This window comes from Cygnus atratus, chromosome 20 (genome assembly GCF_013377495.2).
Source record: "Cygnus atratus isolate AKBS03 ecotype Queensland, Australia chromosome 20, CAtr_DNAZoo_HiC_assembly, whole genome shotgun sequence".
NCBI lineage: Eukaryota > Metazoa > Chordata > Aves > Anseriformes > Anatidae > Cygnus > Cygnus atratus.
In genome coordinates this window covers 5700536-5723999 of record NC_066381.1, presented here as the reverse complement: position 1 = coordinate 5723999, position 23464 = coordinate 5700536, and the positions used below count along the sequence as shown (strand labels likewise).

Below are 23464 nucleotides of genomic sequence, written 5' to 3'. Positions count from 1 at the left end.
CGGCTGAGCCCCGGCCCCCCCCCCCGGCCCCGCTCCCCCCCAAACTTTGCCTTCGGATGCGGGGACTCCGCCGAGCTGCTCCTGATTAATTGCATCTGCCTCGGATTAATTATTCACCCTCCTGCTGCTTTTCTTTTTTTCTCCTGTTTTCCGTCGTTTTTTATTTATTTTTTATTTTTTATTTTTTTCCTCGGGGGGAGCGCTTTAATTCCGATTTTCTGGGGAAGAAGGCGCTTGGAGACAATATATAGATTTTTCTTTTTTTTTTTTTTTTTTATTGTGCAGGGAGTGGGGGGGGCTGGAGACTTGCTAGCCCTGCAGCATCATCCTTCATCGGCGCAGCTTTTATTCTATTATTTTATTTTTTTTTTCTTGGGAGGGGGGCACACGTGCTCTTCTCCCCCCCCTGGATCCCGAGGAAGAGGAGGAGGAGGAGGAGGAGGAGGAGGAAGAGGAGGGGGGGACCCACCCGGCTCGGCGCGCCCCCGCTCGCCCTGCAGGCATCGGGGGGGTTGCGGCAGGATTGGGGTGCGGGGCCGGGGCTGGGGTGCTGTGCCCCGTGAGCTGGGGGGGCACCGAGTTCCCTAACCCGAACCGGGTCCTCCCCCCCCCCCCCCCCCCCCCCCCCCCCCCCTAAATTCCACCGTTGGCTGCTGCCGCCGGCTCGCACGTGGTTGGATTTGGGGGATTTCTGCGGGTATATATATATATATATATATATTTTTGGTGCTTGGCTTGGATTTTTATTTTATTTTAAATTTTTTTGCCACGGGGGGGTGGGGTGGGCTCGGGGCCTGGCTGCTCCTGCCGCTGCCCCCCCCTCCCACCCCCCCACATCTCGCCATGGGCTCCCCAAAGAAGATGCCCCCGGGGCTGGCCGCCCTGCTCTGCTGCCTGCTGCTCCCCGGTAAGTGCCGCGGGGGGGGGACACGGGACGGGAACCTGCTGGGGGGTGCGTGGCTCTGTGTCCCGGGGGGACTCCCCCGGTGTCTGCCTCCAGCCCCTGCCCCTCTCTGCCTTAAAACCCCCCCCGCAGCTGCTACCTCCCCTCGCCCTCTGTGCCCCCCCAAAAATGAAATGGGTGAAAATCAGAGTTTTTTCCTGCTTTAATAAAATGACAGCTTCACGGGGTTGTTTGCTCGGGTGGGGAGAAGGGGGTCGCCCCCTCTTTTCCCCAAGGCCCCCCCCGCCCCAGCCTCCCCAATGCTTTCTCCTCCTCATGGGCATTGCTTTGGGTTGGGGTGCAGCGATGGGCGTACAGCCTCCCCCCTCCCTCTGCTTCTTCCTCACTCCTTCCCCCCCCCCCCCAAATAAATAAGGATTTGGGGTCGGGGGGGTCCCAGCCGGTGCTGCTGCCCCCTCCCCGCCTGCAGCCTGAGCAGGGGGGGCCCTGCTGCCTGCGCTCACTTTCCCTGAGTTGCATTTCAATTGCTGCTGTCACCCTACCGGTGACATCCCGGCCCTGGGGACCGTGGCATCTGCTGCAGGAGGCTTTTTTTTGCAGGGGGTGGCACTTTTGGGGGGGCTTGTGGGGTAAAAGCGACCCCTGCCAATGCACCAGCCGAAGCGCCTTTCCCCGGTGGTTGAGCAGAAAGTGGGGGGCTGCTGGTGTCTGGGGGTGCCGTGTGTACCCCTCGGCCAGCCAGGGGTTTTGGGGTGCCCCCAGGGGTTGGGGCTATGCCACCAAAGCTGGGGGGGGGGTCTCAGGACCACGTCCCAGCAGCCCATGGATGAAGCGTTGCGGGGAGCTCGGGGGGGCTCGGGCAGGGTTCCCAAGCATCTGCAGCCCCCCGAGGCTCTCAGAGGACTTGGGGAGCTGTTTACCCACAGCAGCAAAATAATAATAATTAAAAAAATATATATATAAAGAAGGGGGGGATGCTGAGAGTGCTGCAGGGGCAGGAAGGGTTTGTTTTTCCCCTGACCCCCCCCAGCTCCCCCCAGAGCAGCAGGAGCAGCGATGCTCCCGGTGCAGCACCCGCAGCACGGCGCTGCCTCGCTGGGCACCGCAACTTTATCCAGGGGCTGGGGGTGCTGGGCCCCCCCGTCCCCCCCCCCCCCAAGGGACCCCAGGAGTGGGTACAGACCCACGGTGCTTCCCCGGGCACTGGCTTTTTCGGGACCAACAGGTAACAGGGTTAGCAGCCGGCGGGGGAAACATGCTCATCTTCCTTTCCTCCTTCCTCCCCTGCCTCAGTTTTGCCTTTAGGAGCTGCGGGCGGCTGGCTCGGCATTTCCTCATGGGGGGGGGAGGGAACCACGGCAGGCGTCTGCCAGCTCCGCTGGGGGATAAACGCTCGGAGACATCGGGGGAAATCTCCCGTCTTCGCCAGGGGGTTGTGGTGTGGGGCTGGATGCGGCCCCTGCTTCCCCGTCCCTTCCTGGGGAGGGTTATTTCTGAGCCTCTAGGAGCAGGCAGCAGGGTGGGTCAGGCTTCTGCTTTATGGCAGGGCTGGATTTGGCCCCTGGGCTGGGGGATATGATGGGTCGGGGGGTCCCCAGCAGGAGGGGTGCCAGGAGCTGGCGCTGCGGTGCTGGGGCTGGAGCTGGGCTGCCGGCAGGGTGTGCTGGGGCTGGCACAGGGCTGCTGCCAACGGGGCTGGCATTATAGGACCCCCCCAGAACCCACTCCCCACTCTCCATCTCTCCTGCCCACCCGGCCTCATCCAGCCCATTAAGGGATGGGGGGGGGCCGATTTCCCAGCCCCAGCACCCCAAAATCATACCCCCTCTCCCCATGCACCCGTGGGCGAGGGTGGCCCCAGGGGCTGCGGGAGGCTGCTGGGACCCCTGCGAGGTGCCTGCCATGGGCTTGGGGCTCGTTTTGGGGTGTGGAGCTGCCCTTGCCAGCCCCTTTGGCCTTTCCTGGGCAGCTGAAGGTCTCGGAGGGAGCCACAAAAAGTGGCCGAAAGCTCCAAATTTCCTCGGCCTTCCTTAGGAATTGCTCTGGCTGCCTGCTGGGCTCAGCCTGTGGCTACGCGGTGTCCTTTTCTGCTGCCCGAGGATGCTTTTTCCCCGTTCCCTTTTTTATTTCTTTCTTTTTATTTTTAATAACGACCCTCGGCGGCAGCTTCACCCCGCTTTGTGCTTCTCTGCCGGTCTGAGGGCCCCCCGGGAGCCCCACTTGGCTGTGGGCCCCGCACCAGCTGCTGGAGAGAGGGGATTTTGGCATCCCCGCATCCTGGGCTGGGGCGGCCCCGGGGCTGCGCGAGGGTTTTCCGGAGGGACGGAGCTCGGGTGCTGGGCACGGCGGAGCTGCAGAGCTGAAAGAGCCCTTTCGGGATGCGGCACAGCGGGAATTCGCCCGTCGGTTTGTTTGGGTGGGTTTGGGGTCAGCCCCTGCGTCCTCTCCCTGCTGCTCGCTGAGCCTCGGCCCTGCTGCGTGCCTCAGTTTCCCCTCTCCTGCAGGCGGAGATGTGGGGTTATTTGGTGTCTGTCCCCGTGCAAGGCAGGCCTGGCTTTCCAGCTGGCTTAGTGCCGCTTGTTCGCCCTCCTGAGAAGTGTGAAATAAAAATAAAGGATGACTTTTGCAGCCGTGCCGTGGAGGGGCAGTAACCAGAGCAAAGGGGTCCCCGCGCAGTGCTGCTGTCACCTCCGGGGCCACCCGGGCTGGCTTCCCCGTGCCTCCACCCCACTGGGGATGGGGCCATATCCCTCTCCCTGCATATCCCCCCTAATTCCCAGTGGGTCCGAGCCCCGTGTGTAGGGCTGGGGGTGTAGGATGGCCGCGGGAGCTCCAGCCAGCGCACCCCAACGCCAGTGGGGTGCGGACCACCTCCCGGCCCCATTTCGGCACCGAGCCTCCCCTGCCTTGGGGATTTTTCAGGCCAGCAGGTGGAGATGTGCCATAACTTGCTGCCGGAATGGGGAAAACACACCCGGCATTTGCTCACTTACCAGGTCCTGGGCGTGATGCTGGGTCTCAGGGGCCCAGCACCCTCAGCACCAGCCCCGGGTAGGCGGGGGCTGGCAGCACCTTGCCTGCCTGGTGGGGTAGAGGGCAGGATGTGGCCCCTGGGTCGGGCTGAACCAGGCAGGAAGGGGTCACACGAGGGCACCCAGGAGCCAAAATCCTTGTTTCCAGCTCCAGGGTGCCCTTAGGTGACCCCAGCTCTTCCCTGCTGCTTTTTCTTCCCCTCGGGTTCCTAATGGGGTTTAGACCCGAAGTGGGGTTGCCGCCCGCTGGTTCGGCAGCCCAGCAACAAGTTGCTCCTTTCAGAGAGCATCAGGTTTGTCCCTGCGTGCTCACAGGGGTGCCTTGAAACCCCCAGCCGGGGCTGTGCTTGCCTGTGTGTGCATGATGAGCACGGGGAGCAGGAGCTGGCACATGAATTGCCCCAGAATTTCGGGACCAAGCTCCCCCTGCTGCACCACCCAGGGAAACTGAGGCAGGGCACCGGGTAGATGCAACCCCACAGCAGGACGTTGCACAGCAATGCTACGTAATTCACCCCACCATGGCCAGCTGCCATGATCCCTCCTCTCTAAACCTGTTTCCTAAAAAAAAAAAAAAAAAAAGAGGGAAGGAAAGGAAAAAACCAACCCAGCCCCAGCAGAGCATCCCCTGACATTGTGTGGGCACAGCCCAGCTCCGTGGCGCAGCAACTTGCCTGTCCCCATCCATCCCATGGCTTCTGGCAGTAGGGGTGCGCAGGAAAAAAAAAATCCTGGGAAAAGCAGGGATTTAAAGGGCGAGGGAAGGGGTCTTTGCGTGGTGTTACCCGATTTTTGGCTCTTTGCGTTACCAGAGCAGCCCAAAAGGGGTGGCTGGAGGAATTGGTGTGTTCCCCTCCTGTGCGGCGCTCATCGCCAAGTGAGCATCCCATCCATCTGGAAAAGGTCACTCTGGCTAATCTAATCAGCGTCTTTTATTATTAAATACAGGGCTCTGCTAACGAGCTGCCCCCCCCCAGGAGGGAGGAGGGGGCTGCCTGGCGCCAGGGCCGTGCTGCCTTTGGGGTGGGTTTGCTTGTGGGGAGGTTGTGGGATGGCAGCGAGGGGACCGGTGCGTGACGGGGCAGGTCCTGGCGCTTCTCGCTGTCGGTAGAGGTGCTCTGAGCTCAGGGTTTCCTTGTGAACTGGAAGAAACAGGGTCCTCAGAGGTGCTCTGAGCTCACGTTTTGCCTTCAAACTGGGAGAAACGGGGTCCTCCAGCTAAATCTGATGGCAGCCCAGGATGCCTGCTGCCAGGGGAAGGCACAAACGTAGGGCTTGGGGATTGAGTGACTTGGTTTTTCACCAAAAGATCCTGGGTTTGTGATGCTGCTCTCGCCATGCCTGGTCCCTGCCTTTCCCCAGCTGCTTGTTGCTGCTCCCAGCCCTTCCCTCCCCGCAGCGCCGGGTCAGAAGCCTGTGGCTCGCTGCTGTCTCCTCCCCGGGAGGATGCTGTGATCAAGGCACTTCTGTTTTCCTCCTTGGTCTCCTTCCATCTCCTGCTGGCCAGTGTTTTCCCCTTGCTTGTGCAATATTTGCCGTCCCAGATTTTTCAATAGCTATGCCGAAAGCCCAGGGTCTCAGGTGCTTTGCGTTCCAGCCCTGGAAGGGTTACGGCGGCAGGTTGTGCTCTGTCGTGCTGCCTTGCAGGGCTGACAAAAGTTCTGCCTTTGGGGCTTTCCCTCTGCTCTCCGGGTGCTTTCTTGTTGATGCCGAGGCCCATCCTGGCTCCTTCACGGCTGTTTTGTGCCTCTTGCTGCATCCTGCTACAGCTCAGCACAGGCACAGGGGAGAATTAATCGGTGCCGCATCAACCCAAAACGTGTCCCTTGGCACAACTGGGGGGACAGAGATGGGATGGGGGCTGTGAGCAGGACAGGTGCCTTCGGGGGATCACTGCCACCCCACACCGATGCTGGCTCAATCCTGGGCTCAACAGCTGCTGGGTTTATCCAGGGCAGCCCCCTGCTGTGCTGCGTTTTGGAGCTCCGGGGTGTTCCCGTGGACATTCATGCTCGGGCAATTCCTCGTCCTTTTTATTCTTCCTTTTTTTTTTTTTCCCTCACCTTTTAATTCATTTCTTCATTTTTCTTCCTCCTCTGCAAAGGCCCTCTCCTCCCCGGACCCTGGCCTGTCCCCTGACGTGATTTGTGGAAATTGCTCTAAAGTAGCTGCCGCGTAAAAGCCTCGCCTGCTCCGGGAATTTATGGCAGGCTGTGCCTGAGCGCAGCACATCCCATTTAGCCCGTATTTATTTATTCCTTTAGGTTTCTTCCCCCACCTCCCTTCCCTTTTAATAATTTCCTGGGGAAAACGCAAGGCTCAGCACTGCAGCCTGGGGTGCCCAACGTGCATTCCGCCAGCATTTCTTGGGGGGTTACTTCTCCCCAGGGTGCTGGGCTGGACCCGGGGGTGCTGCTGTCACCCAGGGGGCTGCTGCATCCTGGTACCAGCCACGATGCTCTCATTTGGGGCTGGTGGTGGAAAGAGGCATCCCCAGGTGGGAGCCAGGAGGAGGATTTCTAAGGATGCCCCCAGACACAGACACCCCTCTCCTTCTCCTCTGGGACCTAAAAGAAGGGAGAGTCATCAGCACAACCCTGTATTAGACACAGGAGAATCCACCCTGAGCACCACTGCTGCCTCTAGTCAGACTCGATCCTCTTTTCCCAACCTCCACCCACCCAATTCTGATCCTGGGGTGCTTTTGGGAAGCCCCAACCTCACCAACCTCCCAGGACGAGCACTGGGGTCCCTCTTGCCGCGGTGCCTCCCAGCCCCACCGCCGCCACGGGGCAGCGACAGGGGCCGCGGGTGGCCCAGGAGCTTCACGACCCCCCTGTCACAGCATCCCCTCGGCCGTCTCACCGCCGCGAGCCAGGGGGAGGTGCCGGTACATTTGTAACAATTATTCACTTAATTGAGTTCCAATTAGCCAGGGCTGGAGACGGAGGCTCGCACCGCGTCGGCAGGCGCAGGGAGCTTGTTGTCTTTCATGTCGCCGAAAACAATTTCCAAGGCTTCGGCTGATGGGGAGCGTTTCCGAGCTTCCCCACGAGGGCCGGGTTTCCTGATTCGGCTCTGGTTGTGCTGCGGGGGGGTTCCCCAGGCTGCATCGAGGCACAGAGCACGGGGGGCGTCTCCCCCTGTCTTGTCCCCGTGGACCCAAAGCTCCTCATGCCGGGGCTGCGCCCAGGTTTGGCACTACCGGGGCTGAAGCTTTGAGTTTTGGGCGGAGGTGCAGACCTCCGTTCCCCATTTTTATTGCTTTTTTTTTTTTTTTTTTTTTTGCTGTTTGGGGGTCAGACCCTCCGTGGGTGGGGTTGTAAGGTGGTGGGGGTCAGTGCTTGGGGGTGGAAATGGACATGGGGAGGTGGGCGTGAGCCTGGCTCTTGCCTGGGTCCCCCTTTGGCTGGAGCATCCCGGTGCTGGGACACCCAGATGTGGGGCAGCCCCAGTGTGTGGAGCTCGTGTCCACCCTTTGTAGTTGGCCCTAATGGCCATGGGGGTGAAGTATGGACCTGGGGGATCTCACGCTGTAAGTTTTGGGGCTCTGAAGCTTTGACTGGGATGCAGGGGGCATCCAGGGGATGCTCGGGCACAGTGGGGTGGTTTCACACTGCCTTGAAGCGAAGCTGCAGCTGGGACATCTGCGGGTGGCTTCATGGTGGGAGCACCCCGGGAGGCTCGGTGGGGTGCTGGAGACGAAGGCAGTGCCCTGGGGGCTGCCCTTTTTGGGGTCCTGGGGCCTATCCCACAGCTCTTTGACCACTGCTTAAACCCTGGAGCTTTTTTGTTCCCGAGGGTCACCAGGGAGTGCTGGAACTCCTCCGGAGAAGCACCAGCAGAGCTTCAAGGCAGCGTGAAGCCATCTGTGGGGGGTCAAGGAGGGTTTTTACCAGTTTCAGCCACATTCCTTGCATTGGGACGACCCCTGCAGCCTGCCCCGAGTTGGGGAGCTGGGCTGTGGGGGGACCAGGCTAGGGCACAGCCCCCAGCTCCCCCCCAAGTCCTATTTTCCTGTGTTTTTCTCTGTGCTTTTCCCCTGCTAAGTGGGGATATACGTGCTGGGAGCCCCCTGCTGCAGCCTGGGGGATAAGCCGGGATCAGGATCCCCCCCGGAGTGTGCCTAAAGCGATCCCTATGGCAGACAGCTGGGGCTGGGGCTAAGCCGGAGCTTAGCGCTGGGTATCGGTGCTGGGTGAGAGGAGGAGGAGGCTCTTCAGCATCAGGGCAGTTGGGTTGGAGCTGGCAGGATGGGGGGGCTAAGGAACACTCCCCATGAGCCCCGTTTGGTCAGGATTTGGGGTGAGAATGAAGGCAGGCAAGCCAGCATCCCCCACTAGCCATAACCATGGCCGGTCTGTCCATCAGCCTTTCCGTCTGTCTGACCCCAAGCAGGGAGAACAGAGCAGGGTTGCCCCTTGGGGATGGGATTATTTCAATGCCAGAGACCCCCAGAAGCATCAACCACCTCGGATGGGGGTGTCTCTTGTCTGCAGGGCAGTGGGGTGGGTGCTGCCACATCCCACACCGCTGTCCCCACGTGCCCTCGTGGCTGTCCCTGGGCCCATCTGGCCGTGGCGACGTGGGGCACATCTGGCCGGGCAGATGTGGCTGCCGGGGGGGTCACTGCGTGTTCCCACCTCCCTCTCTGCCCCCTTTCTCCTCTCTGTGGGTCACAGTCCACCCTGGCCTGCCACGGATGGGGGTGAGTGTGTGTCCCATCCTGCTGTGGTGCTGGGTAGGGGGGGAATTTTAGCCAAGGGGTGGGGGGGGCTGGGCAGCCCCCAGGCTGGCTGGGTGCAGAGATCTGCTTTTTGCTTGTGGTGCTGAGCCACGAGGGTGGAAGGACCATATGGTCCTCTCTGCGCCAGCCTAATATACCCGGCAATGCGGGTCAGGCGCCGTAAATCCCGTTAACCGCCATGGGCCGGTGCGGGGCAGAGCTGGCAGCCGGGGCTTAACCCTTCTGTCCCCCCAAACCCAGCCGGAGGTGGGGGTGCCAGAGCTGCTGGCCCCCCAGGGGGGCTGCTGGAGACCAGGGCAGGGGCTGGGGACAGCCCAGGGTCTCCTGAGGGTTTTCCTTCCTTCCACCCTTCTCTCCATCAGTCCTCCATTTTTTCTGCTGCCCCAACTCCTTCTCTGCTGCCACCCCATGGCACGAGGCTGGGCTCTGAGCATGGTGCTGGGCTCTGAGCGTGGTGCTGGGCTTGGTGCCACCCCAATTGTTCCCCCACAGTGCACTCAGCATCGCCATCGGTGTCCCTCGGTGCTGCCGGGAGCTGGTCTTTGGGTGGATTTCCTTTGTGAAATGATCCAATCCTTCTCCAAACACTGGATTTTTTTAAGGAACAAAAATGATAAGGAAAAAATTTGCACTGTTTCAGTGATTCAGTGTTTAACTTGAGCTTTTTTTTCCCTGGCTCCCGGTGCCTCATTCGCTCTCGTGGGTATTTCATCCAACGTAACTCTGGCTTGGGGATCTTTTCTCAACTCTGCTTTCCAGCGGGTAATATCTCATCTTGGAAAAAAAAAATCCCTCTTGTTGAAAATCCTGGGAAAACACCAGGAATGGCAGGAGCAGCCCTGGCTGCATGGACCAGGACTGTGCCACAACCGGGGCAGTGGCTTCACCGGCAGTGCCACCACGTCCCCAGCACCTGCCTGGCCCCGGGGACGAACCGCAGCTGCAGATGCTGTCGGTACCCATATCGAGCGCTAATCCTTTTAGGAGCCTTCCTAAGCCTCTTACCCCCTGCACCCTACTGCAGTGAGTTCCCGGGTGGGTTGCGGGGTCTCGACTCGGCTCCGAGCCTGTCTCCGTGGGTCTGGCCACAGCGATGCTCCAGCAGAAGAAAATCCTGCTTGGGCATTCTCCCATAGCCCTGGGTAGGAAATAAGAGGAAAGGGTGAGAGCTTTGGGGAAGCCCCCCCGGCATGCTTCTCTCCCCCATCGGAAGCCCCCAGGCAGGTGCCACGGCAGGGGCTGAGCTGTCACATCAGCGCCTCTCGCCGCCCGTAATTTGGGTGCCGGCGGCTGCTCGGAGCTGCTGGGGCCGCTGGGGAGCGGCTGCAATCAGCGCCAGGGCCGCCGGCTGCATGGCGGGGAGATGCGAGGGGGGGGCCCGGGCATCCTGGGAATTGCTGGCAGCTGCGGATGTGAAGACCTTGAGATGTCTTCCAGGCTCCTACAGGAGCGGTCGGGTATGCGGGCTATGGATGGGTTCAGCTGGGTGCTTCTGCCCCTGCCTCCACCCAGCCAAATGAGTGGGGCCGCAGGGGCACTGGGGCCGGTTTGCCCCAGGTCACTGGGGAGGGTTGGTAGCAGTGGGACGAGCGTGTCCCCAGTCAGTGTGACCTCCTCGCCTCCCTCTTGGCCCCCCACAAGCTACCAGCGTCATCATCACCTTTGCATTGGGCCGTGTCCATGGCTGGTAAAATCAGGGCTCACAAACTGGACCTGCTGCTTGGTACTGGGGTGCTGGAGGAGCTCAGCACCCTTTGCGCCATGCACCTTGGGGCTTGGCTGGGAGCTGGGGGTGGTTTGGGGGATGAGGTTTTGGCTGATTTGGGGGATGAATTCGTGGCACGTGTCCCTGCTTGCTGGACACCCTGTCCCATGTTGAGGATGGGTTGGTGGAAGGCTGGAGCCCGCCAGCAGGAAGCACAGTGACCCCCGAGGTGCCGGGGGTGCTCAGCAGGAGGAAAACCCAGCCTGACTCCCTCTTGCGAGATGCACCTCCTTGTCCTCACCACAGGGGCTCCAGGGGGCAATGCCCTGCACTAACCCCCCCTCTCCATCCTCTTTACAGCCCACGCCAAGGGTCCAGCCCCCAGCCCTGAGCCCGCCGAGCCCCCTGGCGCCGTGATGCTGCCGGTGAGCTACCGCCTGTCCAACACCCGCCTGGCCTTCTTCCTCAAGGAGGTGGGGGCCAGCCCCCCAGGCAATGGCAGTGCCCCGCTGCAGCGCTCCGAGCCCTTCGTCGTCTTCCAGACCAAGGAGCTGCCTGTGCTCAACGTCACCCTGGGACCCTTCAGCACGGGGCTGGTGCTGCCCAAGGAGCACCTGCAGCCCTCCAGCACCCTGGAGGTCCCCGACCGCCTCACGGTCAACTGGAAGGTGCGCGCCTTCATCATCCAGCCCCGCCTGGTGGCCAGCCAGCCCGTGGTCCAAGTGCTCTTCTACGTGGCCGGCCGGGATTGGGATGACTTCGACGTGACCGACCGGCTGCCCTGCGTACGGCTCCACGCCTTCCGCGACGCCCGTGAGATCAAGAGCTCGTGCCGGCTGCGGGGCAGCCTGGCCACCTGCCTGGTGCAGGCAGAGCTGCCCCGCGCCTGGTTCGGCCCCGGCGCCATGCCGCTGGGCAGGAGGAAGAGCCCCGAGAGCGTGGAGGTGCCGGGCGAGAGCCAGCAAGCCGAGCTCTACTACACCCTGCATGCCCCTGACGGGGCTGGCCAGTGCCTTGGGGACACGGTATTGTCATCATCCCCCCGCCGTGGGGCCGCCGGGGGGGCCAGGACCGAGGGGCCCACACAGCACCCACTGCTGCGCATCGGCAGCGTCAGCCTCCTGCAGGCGCCCCCCGCGCAGCCCATGCAGGAGCACCACCTGGACGGCAACGTCTTCATCCGGCTGCCGGACAAGCCGCTGAAGCCTGGCGAGGTGCTGAGCATCCTCCTCTACCTGATGGCCAACTCCACGGTGGAGCACTTCACCCTCAGGTAGGGGCCCGAGCCCGGGATCGGCCCCAAAAGCGGCCCTGTTTTGTAGGGGAGGGTTGGTTTGGTTGGGGTGGGATAGAGGAAGGGGATGGGGAGGGTGCTTATGGGGTTTTGAAGTGTTTTGTGGTTTTGCAATGGGGGGTTTCATGGAGGAAAGGGCCTTCCCCTGGGGTTTTCACAGCATTGCTGCTGTGGTGCAGTGCTTCCCGTTGCACTGGGGTTGGGGCCATGTCAGCAGCAGCAGGATTTGCTCGCCGACACCTTGGGGATGAGATGCAACCTGGTCGTGGGGCCAGGAGGGGCTCCCCCTGTGCCCCCCATCCCAATGCCGGGGCAGGATGTGCTGAGCACCCCAGGATGGGGAGGTGCTTGGGGGCACCCCCCTTGTCCTTAAGGACAAGGGGATGTGATGGGGACAGGCTTAGACCCTGCTATCAGGGCTGCTGGCTGATGATTCCTCTATCTAAAACTGGCTCCATGGCAGGGCAGAACCCGTGCTTCTTGGGAGGGAAACCGAGGCATGGGGGGCACACGGGGAAGCCATTCCCACATCTCATCAGTGGGTGTTGGCAGCGAATGACTGCGACCTCCTGGCACAGGGGACATGGTGCTGGATGCTCTCCTGTCTCTCACCGTGGGGCCAGAGGCCCAAATTCCTGCTGGAGGGGTGATGGGGGGGCAGCACCTCATGGTAAAGAGGGGCTCAGGTGGGCTCAGCCCCGCCACGAAGCCTCCACCACGGGGGATGCTTCTGAGAGTTGGGAGGAATTTGGGGTGAAAAATCCCCCTGCAGCCCCAGCAGGGCAGCTGTGGGGGCGGTCAGATCCAGCCCTGACCGTGGCTCTCTGCAGGGTGAAGGCCAAGAAAGGCGTCAACCTGCTCAGCACCAAGTCGAGGAGTGTGCAGTGGCTGGTGAGCTCGGAGCTGCTGACGGGCGGCAAGCACTCCACTGCCACCGTCGACGTGGCCAGGGCGGAAGGCGCTGGGCCCAGGTAAGGGACCTTTGTCCATCCCCAGCCCCAGGGCAGCACCGAAGGGGTGATTTGGGGAAGTCTTTGGGTTTTGGTCCAGAGCCGGTCTTCGCCTGGTTGGCACTGGTGGCCTGTGGGTGCTGGGGGGGGGGGGTCAAGCGATGTGCTCCTAGGTCACCAGGACCATTTTGCAGCTGCATCCCCATCTGAGCTGGTAGCACCCGGTTGCTTCAGGTGCTCATGGGCATTTATGGGGGATTTTGGGGCTGAGTTGTGAAGCCATAGTGGATCTTTCAGATTTGGTGGAAGTATTTCAATTTTTGTAAAAGTTTTAACACCACGGGTGGCAGCAGCTCTTTGCTGGTTATCCTGATCCCCGCTGAGAGTCCCTCTGGGGAGGAAGGGGAGTGCTCCCTGGGCACAGTACCCTCTGGTCCCTAAGGTCACATCTCCATCACCTGGTATCTTTGGGGTCAGGGAGGCAAAAGCCTCTGGGAGCAGGGTTAGAGCGAGCTGATGCTCTCGAGCTGTGTTGGAAAATGTCAAAAGCAACCAGAGCAGAGGGATGTCGGAGCCCACAGCTGACATCAGCGTGTCCCCATGGCCACCAGCCACCTTGTCCCCTGCCCGGACACCCTGTGCCCACCCCGGTGCCACCCTGGAGCCAGGTGCGGGCTGGCGGGGGGGGCACCCAGCTCCTCTCCCCTTCCCCTGCCCCCTCCCTGCCTCTGCCGCCGACTCAAATCAGCCTTGAAAGGTTAGAGACGGGAGATGAATTTAAAGTGATTACCATCACCTTTTAGACAAACAACTCGATCAAATATTAACGTAATGGAAATGATGAATGACTCAAAGCCGCGTCACCCTCCGGGCCCTGTAAACATGAGCGGTTTGCCTTGGGGGTGGCGAGGACTGGAAAGGACCCTGGAACTTTGGGGTGATATTGGCCAATTTTGGTTGTTTTGCACCCCAGAAGCTGCCCCTGGAGTCGTGCCCCAGATCTGGGCAGCCTGGCTGTGCAGGGATGCCCTGCAGCAAGGAGTCCCTTCTCCTCATTGTATATTTATGAGAGAAACCTCTCGTGTCCGGCCTCCTCAGATCGATGGGGCCTTCCCTACGGCTGCTGCATGGCAGGATGAGAGCGGGGCCATTTCGGCTTTCCTCCTTCCCTTCATCCCCCTGCTCCAGGGAGGTTCTGCCAGCTCTGAGTGGGGCTCAGTGGGCCCTGGGGTGTCTCCTGGGGAGGCTGCATTTCTTGGGACCCTTGTGGCCCTTTGTTTTAGAGGGATTGGCTCCCCAGGGCCCAAACCCCAGCGCAGCCCATGTGTTGCCCCGTGGGATGCTCAGGGTTTGACATGTGGATGCAGAAGCAGCCCGTGATGGTAAATCCAGCTGGGCTGCCAGAATGATGGAGCCCAGGAGGTGAGGACAGAGCCTGTGGCCATTTGCTGTCCCCTCATCCAAGTGCCCGTCCCATGGTTAGCAACGCTGGGCAGGTCCAGCACAGAGTACTGATATAGCACCCATGGGAGCTGGCTGAGGCTTTTCTCCCACGGGGGATAAGCAGAAAAAATCCATTTCTTTTCCATTTGTGTGGGTTTCCTCTGAGCAGCCCCCCTGCTGTTTTTGGGCTGACCACCATGGTGGTGACCACCCCCGAAGAGACCCCCTGGAGATGCTCTGCATGGCTGGACGGGACCATCCAGTGCTGGTCCTCCGGGACACCCAGCTCACCGTGTCCCCCCTCCTGCCCCCTGCCAGGGACGGGGACACCTCCTCTGAGGTCATGCAGCTGGATTTTGAGATGGAGAACTTCACCAGCCAGTCGGTGACGCGCCGCATCATGTGGCACATTGACTACAGGGGCCGTAACCCCCCGCCCGACCTGGAGAAGGTGGTGACGGAGCTGACGGTCATCCAGAGGGACATCCGGGCCATCGTGCCCCTGGCCATGGTGAGCGGGGTTTGATGTTCCTCCAGCCCTCTTGCTTAGCTCCTCTGGTTTCCTACTGGGGGTGGGTTGATGTCCCCCCAGGGATCTGCGGGCAGGGATGGGTGGCGATGTGATCCCCTACGTTCCTGGCTCTCCCACCAGCCCACTTGCACCATATCCCCCCCTGCAGCACCTGTCCACCCACACATCCCACCCCAGCTCTGCCCCAGGGCTGCTGTAGGAGGGAGACCAGGCAGGATCTGGCCCTGGGGCTGGCGCAGGACAGCGAGTTGCCCTGTTACAGGACAGTCCCCTTTGTGCCCCGTCCCCAGGATACGGAGATCATCAACACGGCCATCCTGACGGGCCGCACTGTGGCCATTCCCGTGAAGGTCATTGCCATCGAACTGAGCGGCATCATCGTGGACGTCTCGGCCATGGTGGAGTGCAAGTCCAACAATGAAGACATCATCAAGGTGGGGGCTCGTATGGCCCTGTTGAGGGATAACCCCACAAAGGATCACGCGCTGAGCCTCTCCTGGGGCTTCAGTCCCTGTGTGACTCTCCCCAGCCCTATGGGGTGAAGGATGGGGCCCTTTGTCACTGCAGGAAGCCACGGGATGCTCTGGGGCTGCAGACACTGGCTCCAGGCAGCAGCAATAACTAAGGGTTATCGCAGCACTTAGCGCCCATAGGTAAAATATTGTCACCTGGCAGTGCAAGCTGCACGTTTTCATCAGCGGCTTCACCTGCGCTGCTGGGCGATGTTCATCTCCTGTGCGGGCTGATATGGGGTTGGGGCAGAGGTGTGGTCCTGGAGAGGCATTGGAGGGCAGAGGAGGGGATTGGGGACGATGGGGGACAGTGGGAGGGATGTGGAGAGGAGCGAGAAGGGTGGTGTGGGAGAGGGGCTGGGCTGTGAGTGCAGAGCATGGCAACAGGCCCCTGCCCCCCCCAACTGACGAGGCAGCCTCCGTCCTCGAATCCAGCTACAGCTGTGCATTTTCCATCGCCGTAGCCATTCATCCTTATATATTTTCTATCACTGTACGTATCCATCTCTCCGCCCGCCTGCATTTTTCTATCACCATACTCATCCGTCCGTCCATCCATCCCCTCCAGATACCTCCCCTTCTCCCAGCGGGGCAGGGGGTGATGGGCAGAGCCCCGGCCGGGCTGGGACCTGCTCTCTCCTGGGGTCCCCTGGGAGCCAGCAGCCCGCGGGCAGGTGACAGCCGGTGTCACCGACTGTTTACCCAAGTTCTCGAACAAAGCCCCAATCCGTGCGATTTACCGTGCCGGCTCTAATTTATGGAGACCAGTCCTCCGCAGCGTGATAAAACACTGGAGCAATAATACACTTCAGGATGGACTCCAAGACACTTAAACTGTTTAATGTGCTGTCTTTCCACTCGTAAATCTATTTACACGCTGTCCCCAGACCTGGGGGGAGCAGACACATGCACGCGAGCGGGGATGAATAATGCATGGAGCAGCCCTCCAGCACCACTCGCTCGCCATCCGGAGCCCCGCGCAATTTCTTGCTGAGTTATTTTGTGTTTGTGCTAGGGATTCGTTTCCGAGGGAGCTCTCGGTTCCCTGCTGAGATTGGGGAGTATGATTATGGTGCCAGGGCTATAAACCTGTTACATAAATCAAAGCTTACATGGTGGGATCCGCTATCTGTTACTGTAAATAATTTAGCGTTGGGGAGCGGGGAAGGGATGCTTCTCCCCAGGTGGTGTGTGGCTCGCTGGGGGTTGATCTTGCATGGAGGGGAAATGTTGTGGACCTGGTGGACATGGTAGTGAAAATGCCACCCCTGAAGGCTGGTGGGTGAGAGCTGTCACCCTGATCCCTGCATGCGGTGATGCAGGGAAAATCCCCGCGCTCTGCCCAGAGAGAAGGAGCTGCCTATCCAAGGCAGCGTGGAAATAATCCCTGGCTTCAGGGACAACACACGTGCTGAGGGATGTGGAAGGAGAGAAGGTGCCACCTTTGCCTCCGAGGGAGAGGCTCAGCCTCACCCTCTCTGTGAGCCTTCCTTAGGAGCCCACAACCCGCCCCTGCTTGAAGACCCTCCAGGAGCAAGTCATCTCATTGGGACTGCAGCCCCGGGGACATGGCCACCCCCAGAACCCCTGGCTGGCCCACTCTTCCTGCTCTTGAGAGCCTTGGAGGTGAATTATCCCCTTTATCCCACGCTTGAGGCCGTGCCGTACAGAAGCAGAGATGGTGGCGCCTTGGCTCAGAGCCCAGGCAGACCTCAGCCTCTCGCTTCCCGACGCCTTGCTGCAAATCCGGGAAGTATCTCCCAACAAGCGTGCGCTTCATTTAAAAGCTAATCTGCAGTCACTCCATCATCAGGACAGGCCCGATGTGCTGGTATTTTTTGTTGTCAAATCCCCCCCTGTCCCCAACCAACTGAAAAGCAAGTGGCCCCCAGAACGAGGTGCTGGGGGGATTTATTAGGTAAGGCAACACGAGCAGCAGCCCATCATATTTATTGTGATAAATGGCACAATATCTAGTGCTGGAGGATTCGCCCAAGAGCTCATCTTTATTCAAATGCTGCCCTGCCAGAGCTGAGATTGTCTTTTCATGGAGGCTGAGCTGATACAAGAGCAAACCCTCCTGCATGGCCCTTCCCTCCCTCTGGCTGCGGAGCGGACGCTTCCCCGGGAGTTCCAGGTGCAGCATCCTCCACCACCCCCAGGGAACACGGGGCTGGGATGCACAAAGCTCCTGCAGCTGGATGGATGTACAGGCCCCAGGATATGATAGGGGGGGATGCAGGGATGCCTCCTCCTGTGCTGGCAGGCAGCGTGGACTCAGTCCTTTGTCAGCCATCAGAGAATCCACGTGGGAGAGCAGCTTAGTGGAATTTGGGTTTTCCACGCTGTTGAGGTGCTCGATGCAACTGAGAAAGAATGACTGAGATGCTGACTGAGCAGAGATTATTATTTCTTTTCCAGCTGCAAACAATTCAGGTGTAATTCCCAATGTTTTGGGGGCAGAGCTGGGCACAGGGAACGCTGCAGATGCGAGGTGGGAGCCCCCAGCCCCGCTGCCCCCAGCCCTTGCTGGGCAGGGGAAGGTGCTGTTGACTCCACTGCCCTAAGCAGAAGCACTGGCGATGCTTTAGTGGCATCCTCTTAGCTCCTTAATTGGCTTGGATTGGTCGGTAATAAGTGGCCCCCGCAGGATATGTTTGTTTTATAGCAAATTTAACTAATGGCATTTGCATAAATGGGAATTAAAAGAGGAAAAGAGAGAGAGGAGATGAATGTGAGGATTCAGGTGGACTCTGGGAAGCGCTCTCTGGTGTGGGCAGGAGGGACGGGGATGGGGATGGGGACGGGGACGGGGATGGAGATGGGAACGCGTCCCCTTCCGTGGTGGGCACTGGTGGGTGCCAGGACATGGGTATGCAGCTGGTCACTGCGTGCTGCCCGTGCTCCATAGCCATGGATGGGGGAAATCTGGGGCAGATGGCCGGGGTGAGCAATCTGCAGCCTCTGTGAAGCACCAGTGGGCACGTCTTGATCACACATGGTAGAAGGGCACAATTTGGTGTGTGGCCAAAGAGGTTGAAGCACCAATATAAGGTGCCTGGGGGAGCTGGATAGGAGGGAAATGTGTGTTATGGACGTGGTGTTTGCAGTTCCATGTCTCTGAGCAGGGACTTCAGGGAGGAAAGAGCATCCCTGCTCACTGGTCTGCCTTTAACCAGCTACATGCACAGTGTAATCCTGCTCCTCTGAGATGTCCCAGCCTCCTGCCAGGCTCTCTGGAGTTTTACAACCCCCTGACCTCCCCTCTCCCCAGGTCTCCAGCAGCTGTGACTATGTCTTTGTCAGCGGGAAGGAGTCGCGGGGCTCCATGAGTGCCCGGGTCACCTTCACCTACGAGCACCTCTCGGCCCCGCTGGAGATGACAGTGTGGGTGCCCAAGCTGCCGCTGCACATCGAGCTCTCAGACACCCGGCTGAGCCAAGTGAAGGGCTGGAGGGTGCCCATTCTGCCGGACAGGAGGTGGGTGCTGTGGGGGGGCTGTGTGTGGGGCACCCCAGGGTGAGGGAGGTAGCAACGTACTGCAGGAGGTCCTCAGGGGGACCCCAAGATGTGGGGTGTGCAGGGAGAGGCTGGAGAGTACAAGGTGAAGGTGACGGGTTTATTTAATGGCCGTGTTCAGCTGGTTAATGAGGGGGTATCAAAAATGACGGAGCCAGACTCTTCTCAGAGGTCTCTCTCCCTGTCTGCCACTACTCTCCTGTCCCCATCTCGCAGGTTGGTGCGGGACAGTGAGCACGAGGAGGATGAGGAGGAGCGGAAGCAAAGCCGGGGTTGTGCCCTGCAGTACCAGCATGCCACGCTGCAGGTCTTCACCCAGTTCCACACCACGGCGGCGGAGGGCACGGGGCAGGTGGTCACCATGCTGGGGCCCGACTGGCTGGTGGAGGTCACCGACCTGGTCAGCGACTTCATGCGCGTGGATGACCTGCGGGTGGCCCACCTGGTGGACAGCTTCACGCTGGCAGGGAGGGAGCCGGGCACCACGCTTTTCAAGGTACCCCCTCGGCCTCCTTTCCCCCCTTCCTCCACCGTGGCTGGGGGTGGCGGAGTGGTGACGGTCACCTCGACCCCCGCAGGTGGTGTCCCCGCTTGTGGAGGCGGTGCTGGGCGAGACGCTGGTGACGGTGGCGGAGGAGAAGGTCAGTATCACGGACCTGAAGGCCCAGGTGGTCTCCAGCCTCTCGCTGTCCCTGCACCCCAGCCCCGGTAATAGCCACACCATCATCGCCCGGACGGCCGCCCAGCAGACCCTCAGCTTCTTCAAGCAGGTGAGGCCAGGGGTGTGCCTGGGTCTAGGGGGGATTTGGGGTGGGGTGGGGTCTCCACCTGTAAAAACCCTTTTCCAAATCCTGACTGAGGTCATCCCGGGCTCCCACAGCACCTGCTGTCCTCCAGATACCCCAAATGACCCCAAAGCAGCCCAGAAACCTTCCCACAGACCCATGAGCCCTCCCTGCCCACCCTTGGCTTGGGGACAGGGCCCAGCCATGGCGACAAATGTGTCTGGGAGAAATCCCATAGAGTTCCCAGCTTGTAGCCTCTGGGGCTGAGGTCGGGGTGAGCCTGGTTTTCTGGAGGTCCTGCCTGTCTGGTGGCCTCCAGCCTCCAAGCCTCAAAGCTCCTGCTGCCCCCCAGGCCTCTCCTCCATGCCAAGCCCCAGGGAACAGTGGGGAAGGGACTGAGCACCTGGACCACCCGACAGCAGGCTGGGGGGAGCTAGAAAGTTGCCCGCACCTTGTCCCAACCCCCTGGCAGGCCCTCGGTATCAGGAGATGTTCAGAGGCCCCATCCTGCTTCAGCAAGTATGGGGAAAATTGAAGGGGAGAATGGTCAAAAGAGAAAAACAAGGCGATGGTGGGAAGGAACAGAACAAATCAATAGGTGGGTGGGTGAAGATTATGTGGGGGAAGGATGAGAAGGAGGAGGGACGGATGGATGGATGGCTGAGCGGGTGCAGCTGGGACTGGCATCGTGCTGGGCAACCGGTGCCTGTGTTGGTCCTGCAGGAAGCGCTCCTGAGCCTGTGGATTTCCTACAGCGACGGCACCACGGCCCCGCTCTCCCTCTACGACCCCAAGGACTACAACCTGGTGGTGAGCAGCCTGGATGAGAAGGTGGTCTCGGTGACCCAGGACCGGGCCTTCCCCTTGGTGGTGGCGGAGAGTGAGGGCGCCGGGGAGCTGCTGCGGGCTGAGCTGGTCATCTGCGAGAGCTGCCAGAAGACCAAGCGCAAGAGCGTGCTCTTCACGGCCCTGGCCAGCGTGCGGGTCCATTTCGGCTCCGAGGAGGACCCGACCTACGACTACGACCACGTCCCCAGCAAGCCGGGGCTGGCGGAGCCGGGGGCGAGCACCACCCTGCGGGCAGAGGTGGAGAGGAAAGCGGAGCCGAGCGAGGACAGTCGGATGTCCAGCGCGTCCCACCCCACCGAGGACTTCCCCACCATCCCCACCGGCTTCGTCCAGGTGACCAGGGGGCTGACGGACCTGGAGATAGGCATGTACGCCCTCCTGGGCGTCTTCTGTTTGGCCATCTTGGTCTTCCTCATCAACTGCATTGTCTTTGTGCTGAAATACCGGCACAAACGCATCCCGCCCGAAGGCCAGACCAACATGGACCATTCCCACCACTGGGTTTTCTTGGGCAACGGGCAGCCCTTGCGGGCTCACAATGACCTCTCCCCCCAGCCCGAGAGCCCCGGGAACCCCTTGGAAAACGTCCAGACCTGCTGCCATGCGGACCACCACAGCAGTGGGAGCTCGCAGACCAGTGTGCAGAGCCAGGTCCACGGCCGCGGGGATGGTTCCTCGGGGGGCTCCACGCGGGACCAGAGCGAGGACCCCCTCAACTCGCCCACCTCCAAGCGGAAGCGGGTGAAGTTCACCACCTTCGCCACGCTGCCCACCGACGAGCTGGCCTACAACTCCATCCCCATTGCCGATGAGGAGGACTTGGAGTGGGTCTGCCAGGACATGGGGCTGCAAGACCCCGAAGAGCTTCACAACTACATCCGCAGAATCAAAGAGATCGCTTAACGCAGGGGCAGAGGGGATGGGGCGGGAGGGAGGGGGCTGCCACACTGTGCCACACCACGTCATGCCACGCCACGCCGGCTGCTTCCTGGGGCCGGAGACCCAAATCGGGCTCTGGCATCTTCCCATTCGCACATCTCACATCCTCCTCACCCCATCCGGAGGCACCCCCGGGGGCCTTTTTCTTTTCTTGCCCTTTCCCGTCTGGTTGTCCCCAGGGGAGGCAAGGAGCACACGCACAGCCACCAAGCCTGCTGGTGAGCGGGGGGGCCACGAGGGAGGCGAGCCGGGGGTTGGAGATGGATGAGGTCAAAACCTGAGCGAGCGCGATGGCAAACACGGCAGGATGATGCTGTGGGTCCTGTGAGGCAGAGGGTGGAAGAGTGAAGACATCCCAGGCCCCTCCCAGGAGCTGAGGAGGGAGGTGGCGGGTGGGGGGTCCCCAAAGGCATTCCCACTGTACCCGGGGGGTCGCACAACCCCCTTTGCTGCACCTGGTTGCACAATTTCGGAGGTGAGTGCTGGTACAGGGATTTGCCATTCTATGGCTGTTGGGGTGTGGGGTGCACAGCCCAGCCCCCCACCCCAAGCCCGCTGTCTGCTCCGTGTGGGATGGTGACATTAACATTTGCCATCACGGCATCCCTCGGGGACCACGTGCCTCTGCCCCAGGGCTGCTGGTTTCTGGCCTCCCAGCACTGGAACATGCTTGGGAGATGCTGTGGGGGCTGTGATGCTGGGAGATGTGTGTGGCACCCACCTTGGTGCCAGCCTGGTGGGGACCGTGCCCAGTCCCAGCCCAGTTCCCCCAGTCCCAGACCAGCAGGGATGCCCGCAGCCAGGCTCAGCCTCCGTGGTGCCTTCTGACTGCCATAACCTTCCTGGCCACCCTGTACCCAGCCCCAAAGGCACCCCCATCATGGAGCATCCTCAGCCAGGCTGACCCCATGGGGACCACCAGGTACCAGGGCTGGTGGGTTGGGGGGTCCCGAGCATCATCCGGTGGAGGGGGCAGGCGGCGGCTGGCAGCGGATTATTTCTGGATCGGAAGTTACCCACCACTGTGTCTATTTTTTTTTTCTTAAATAAAAGACTAGAAAAAGAAAAAAACAAACAACCCACAATGAAATGGAAAGCCAAAACCGAAAGGCGCTGCAGTGCTGTGATGGCTGCAGCTCTGCCGCAGTGCCCCGTCCTATGTCGGGGCAGGTTTGGAGTCACCCCCAGCCAGGTGGGCTCTGCTGGAGGGAACAGGCGCACACAGCACTGTCTGCCCCTCCCCAAAACCCCAAACCCATGGCAGAGCCACTGCTGGCAACCTGGGGGCATCACTTGGCTTTGATGCCCATCAGAGCATTGAGAACTTTGGGGACAAAGCTGTGGATTTGGGGCTCCCCCCTCCCCAGTCCTCCCCACCTTGGCAGCCCGATCAAAGAGGGGGTGATGGCACAGCCTCATCTTGCCAGTCCCCGTGCCTCAGTTTCCCCGGCAGGACAGAAGCAGCCTGGGGCAGCATCTTGAAAGTCTCTTTAAGGAGTTTATCTTTTTGGGGCTATGGAAATTTCTCCCCCGAGTGGCCTTAAAACTTTCCCGATAGCTCTATGCTGGTTTTATATACACATATCTACATATATATATGAGGGAATTGAGATGTGCTCAAAGACCAGGTGGGTGATGCAGTTATGTTTTACTGTGCCCTCTTATCTAAAGGACACAGGTCTGGCTGTGCGAGCTGCCGATCTGATAGCGCTTCTGAGCAGTAAAATTAATACAGCCCAATTCCCTGCCTGGAGCCACCAAACCTCCTCGTTAAATTAACATATATGAATATTTGTTTAAAAAAAAAAAAAAAAAGGAAGGAAGAAGAAAAGGAGCAGACAGAGGTAAGAAAAGTGCATAATAACATTTTATAACTGTAATAAGCTGCGGCAGCACCCGACTCCTGCTCCGTGAGTGTGACCTGGGGCTGAGGCAGCTGGGAGGGGAGGACAGAGTTTTGCCCCCTTTGCAGCAATCCCCATGAGCTGCTTGCCCGCTGCCTCCTCCCAGCAGTGGCATTTTGCCACCCAGTCACTTTCGCACAGGGTTTTGCCCCTGCCCATGGCACCTCTGCCCCCTCTGCACTGGTAGAGACGGCGCAGTGGCAAGGGACGCCGGTGCTGGCCCTGGTGGCAGATGTGCTCAGGGCATCTGAATGAAGACAGCAAAACCTTCTAGATATCTACAGCTATTTATTGATACATAAATATGTATATATTTATACATTATAAGTACAGATGTATATATATGCAT

At 60.3% G+C, this 23464-nt stretch overlaps 1 protein-coding gene across 1 annotated transcript; it reads left to right on the top strand.

Annotated features, from left to right (window-relative positions):
• The first annotated feature begins 843 nt into the window (after nt 1-843).
• On the top strand, nt 844-21175 carry TMEM132E (transmembrane protein 132E). The gene is made up of 9 exons (XM_035559191.1): nt 844-907; nt 10749-11661; nt 12513-12653; nt 14394-14586; nt 14898-15041; nt 18394-18599; nt 18855-19134; nt 19217-19408; nt 20147-21175. The coding sequence occupies exons 1-9, from the start codon at nt 844-846 to the stop codon at nt 21173-21175; spliced, it is 3162 nt and encodes a 1053-aa protein (XP_035415084.1).
• Nucleotides 21176-23464: the final 2289 nt, after the last annotated feature.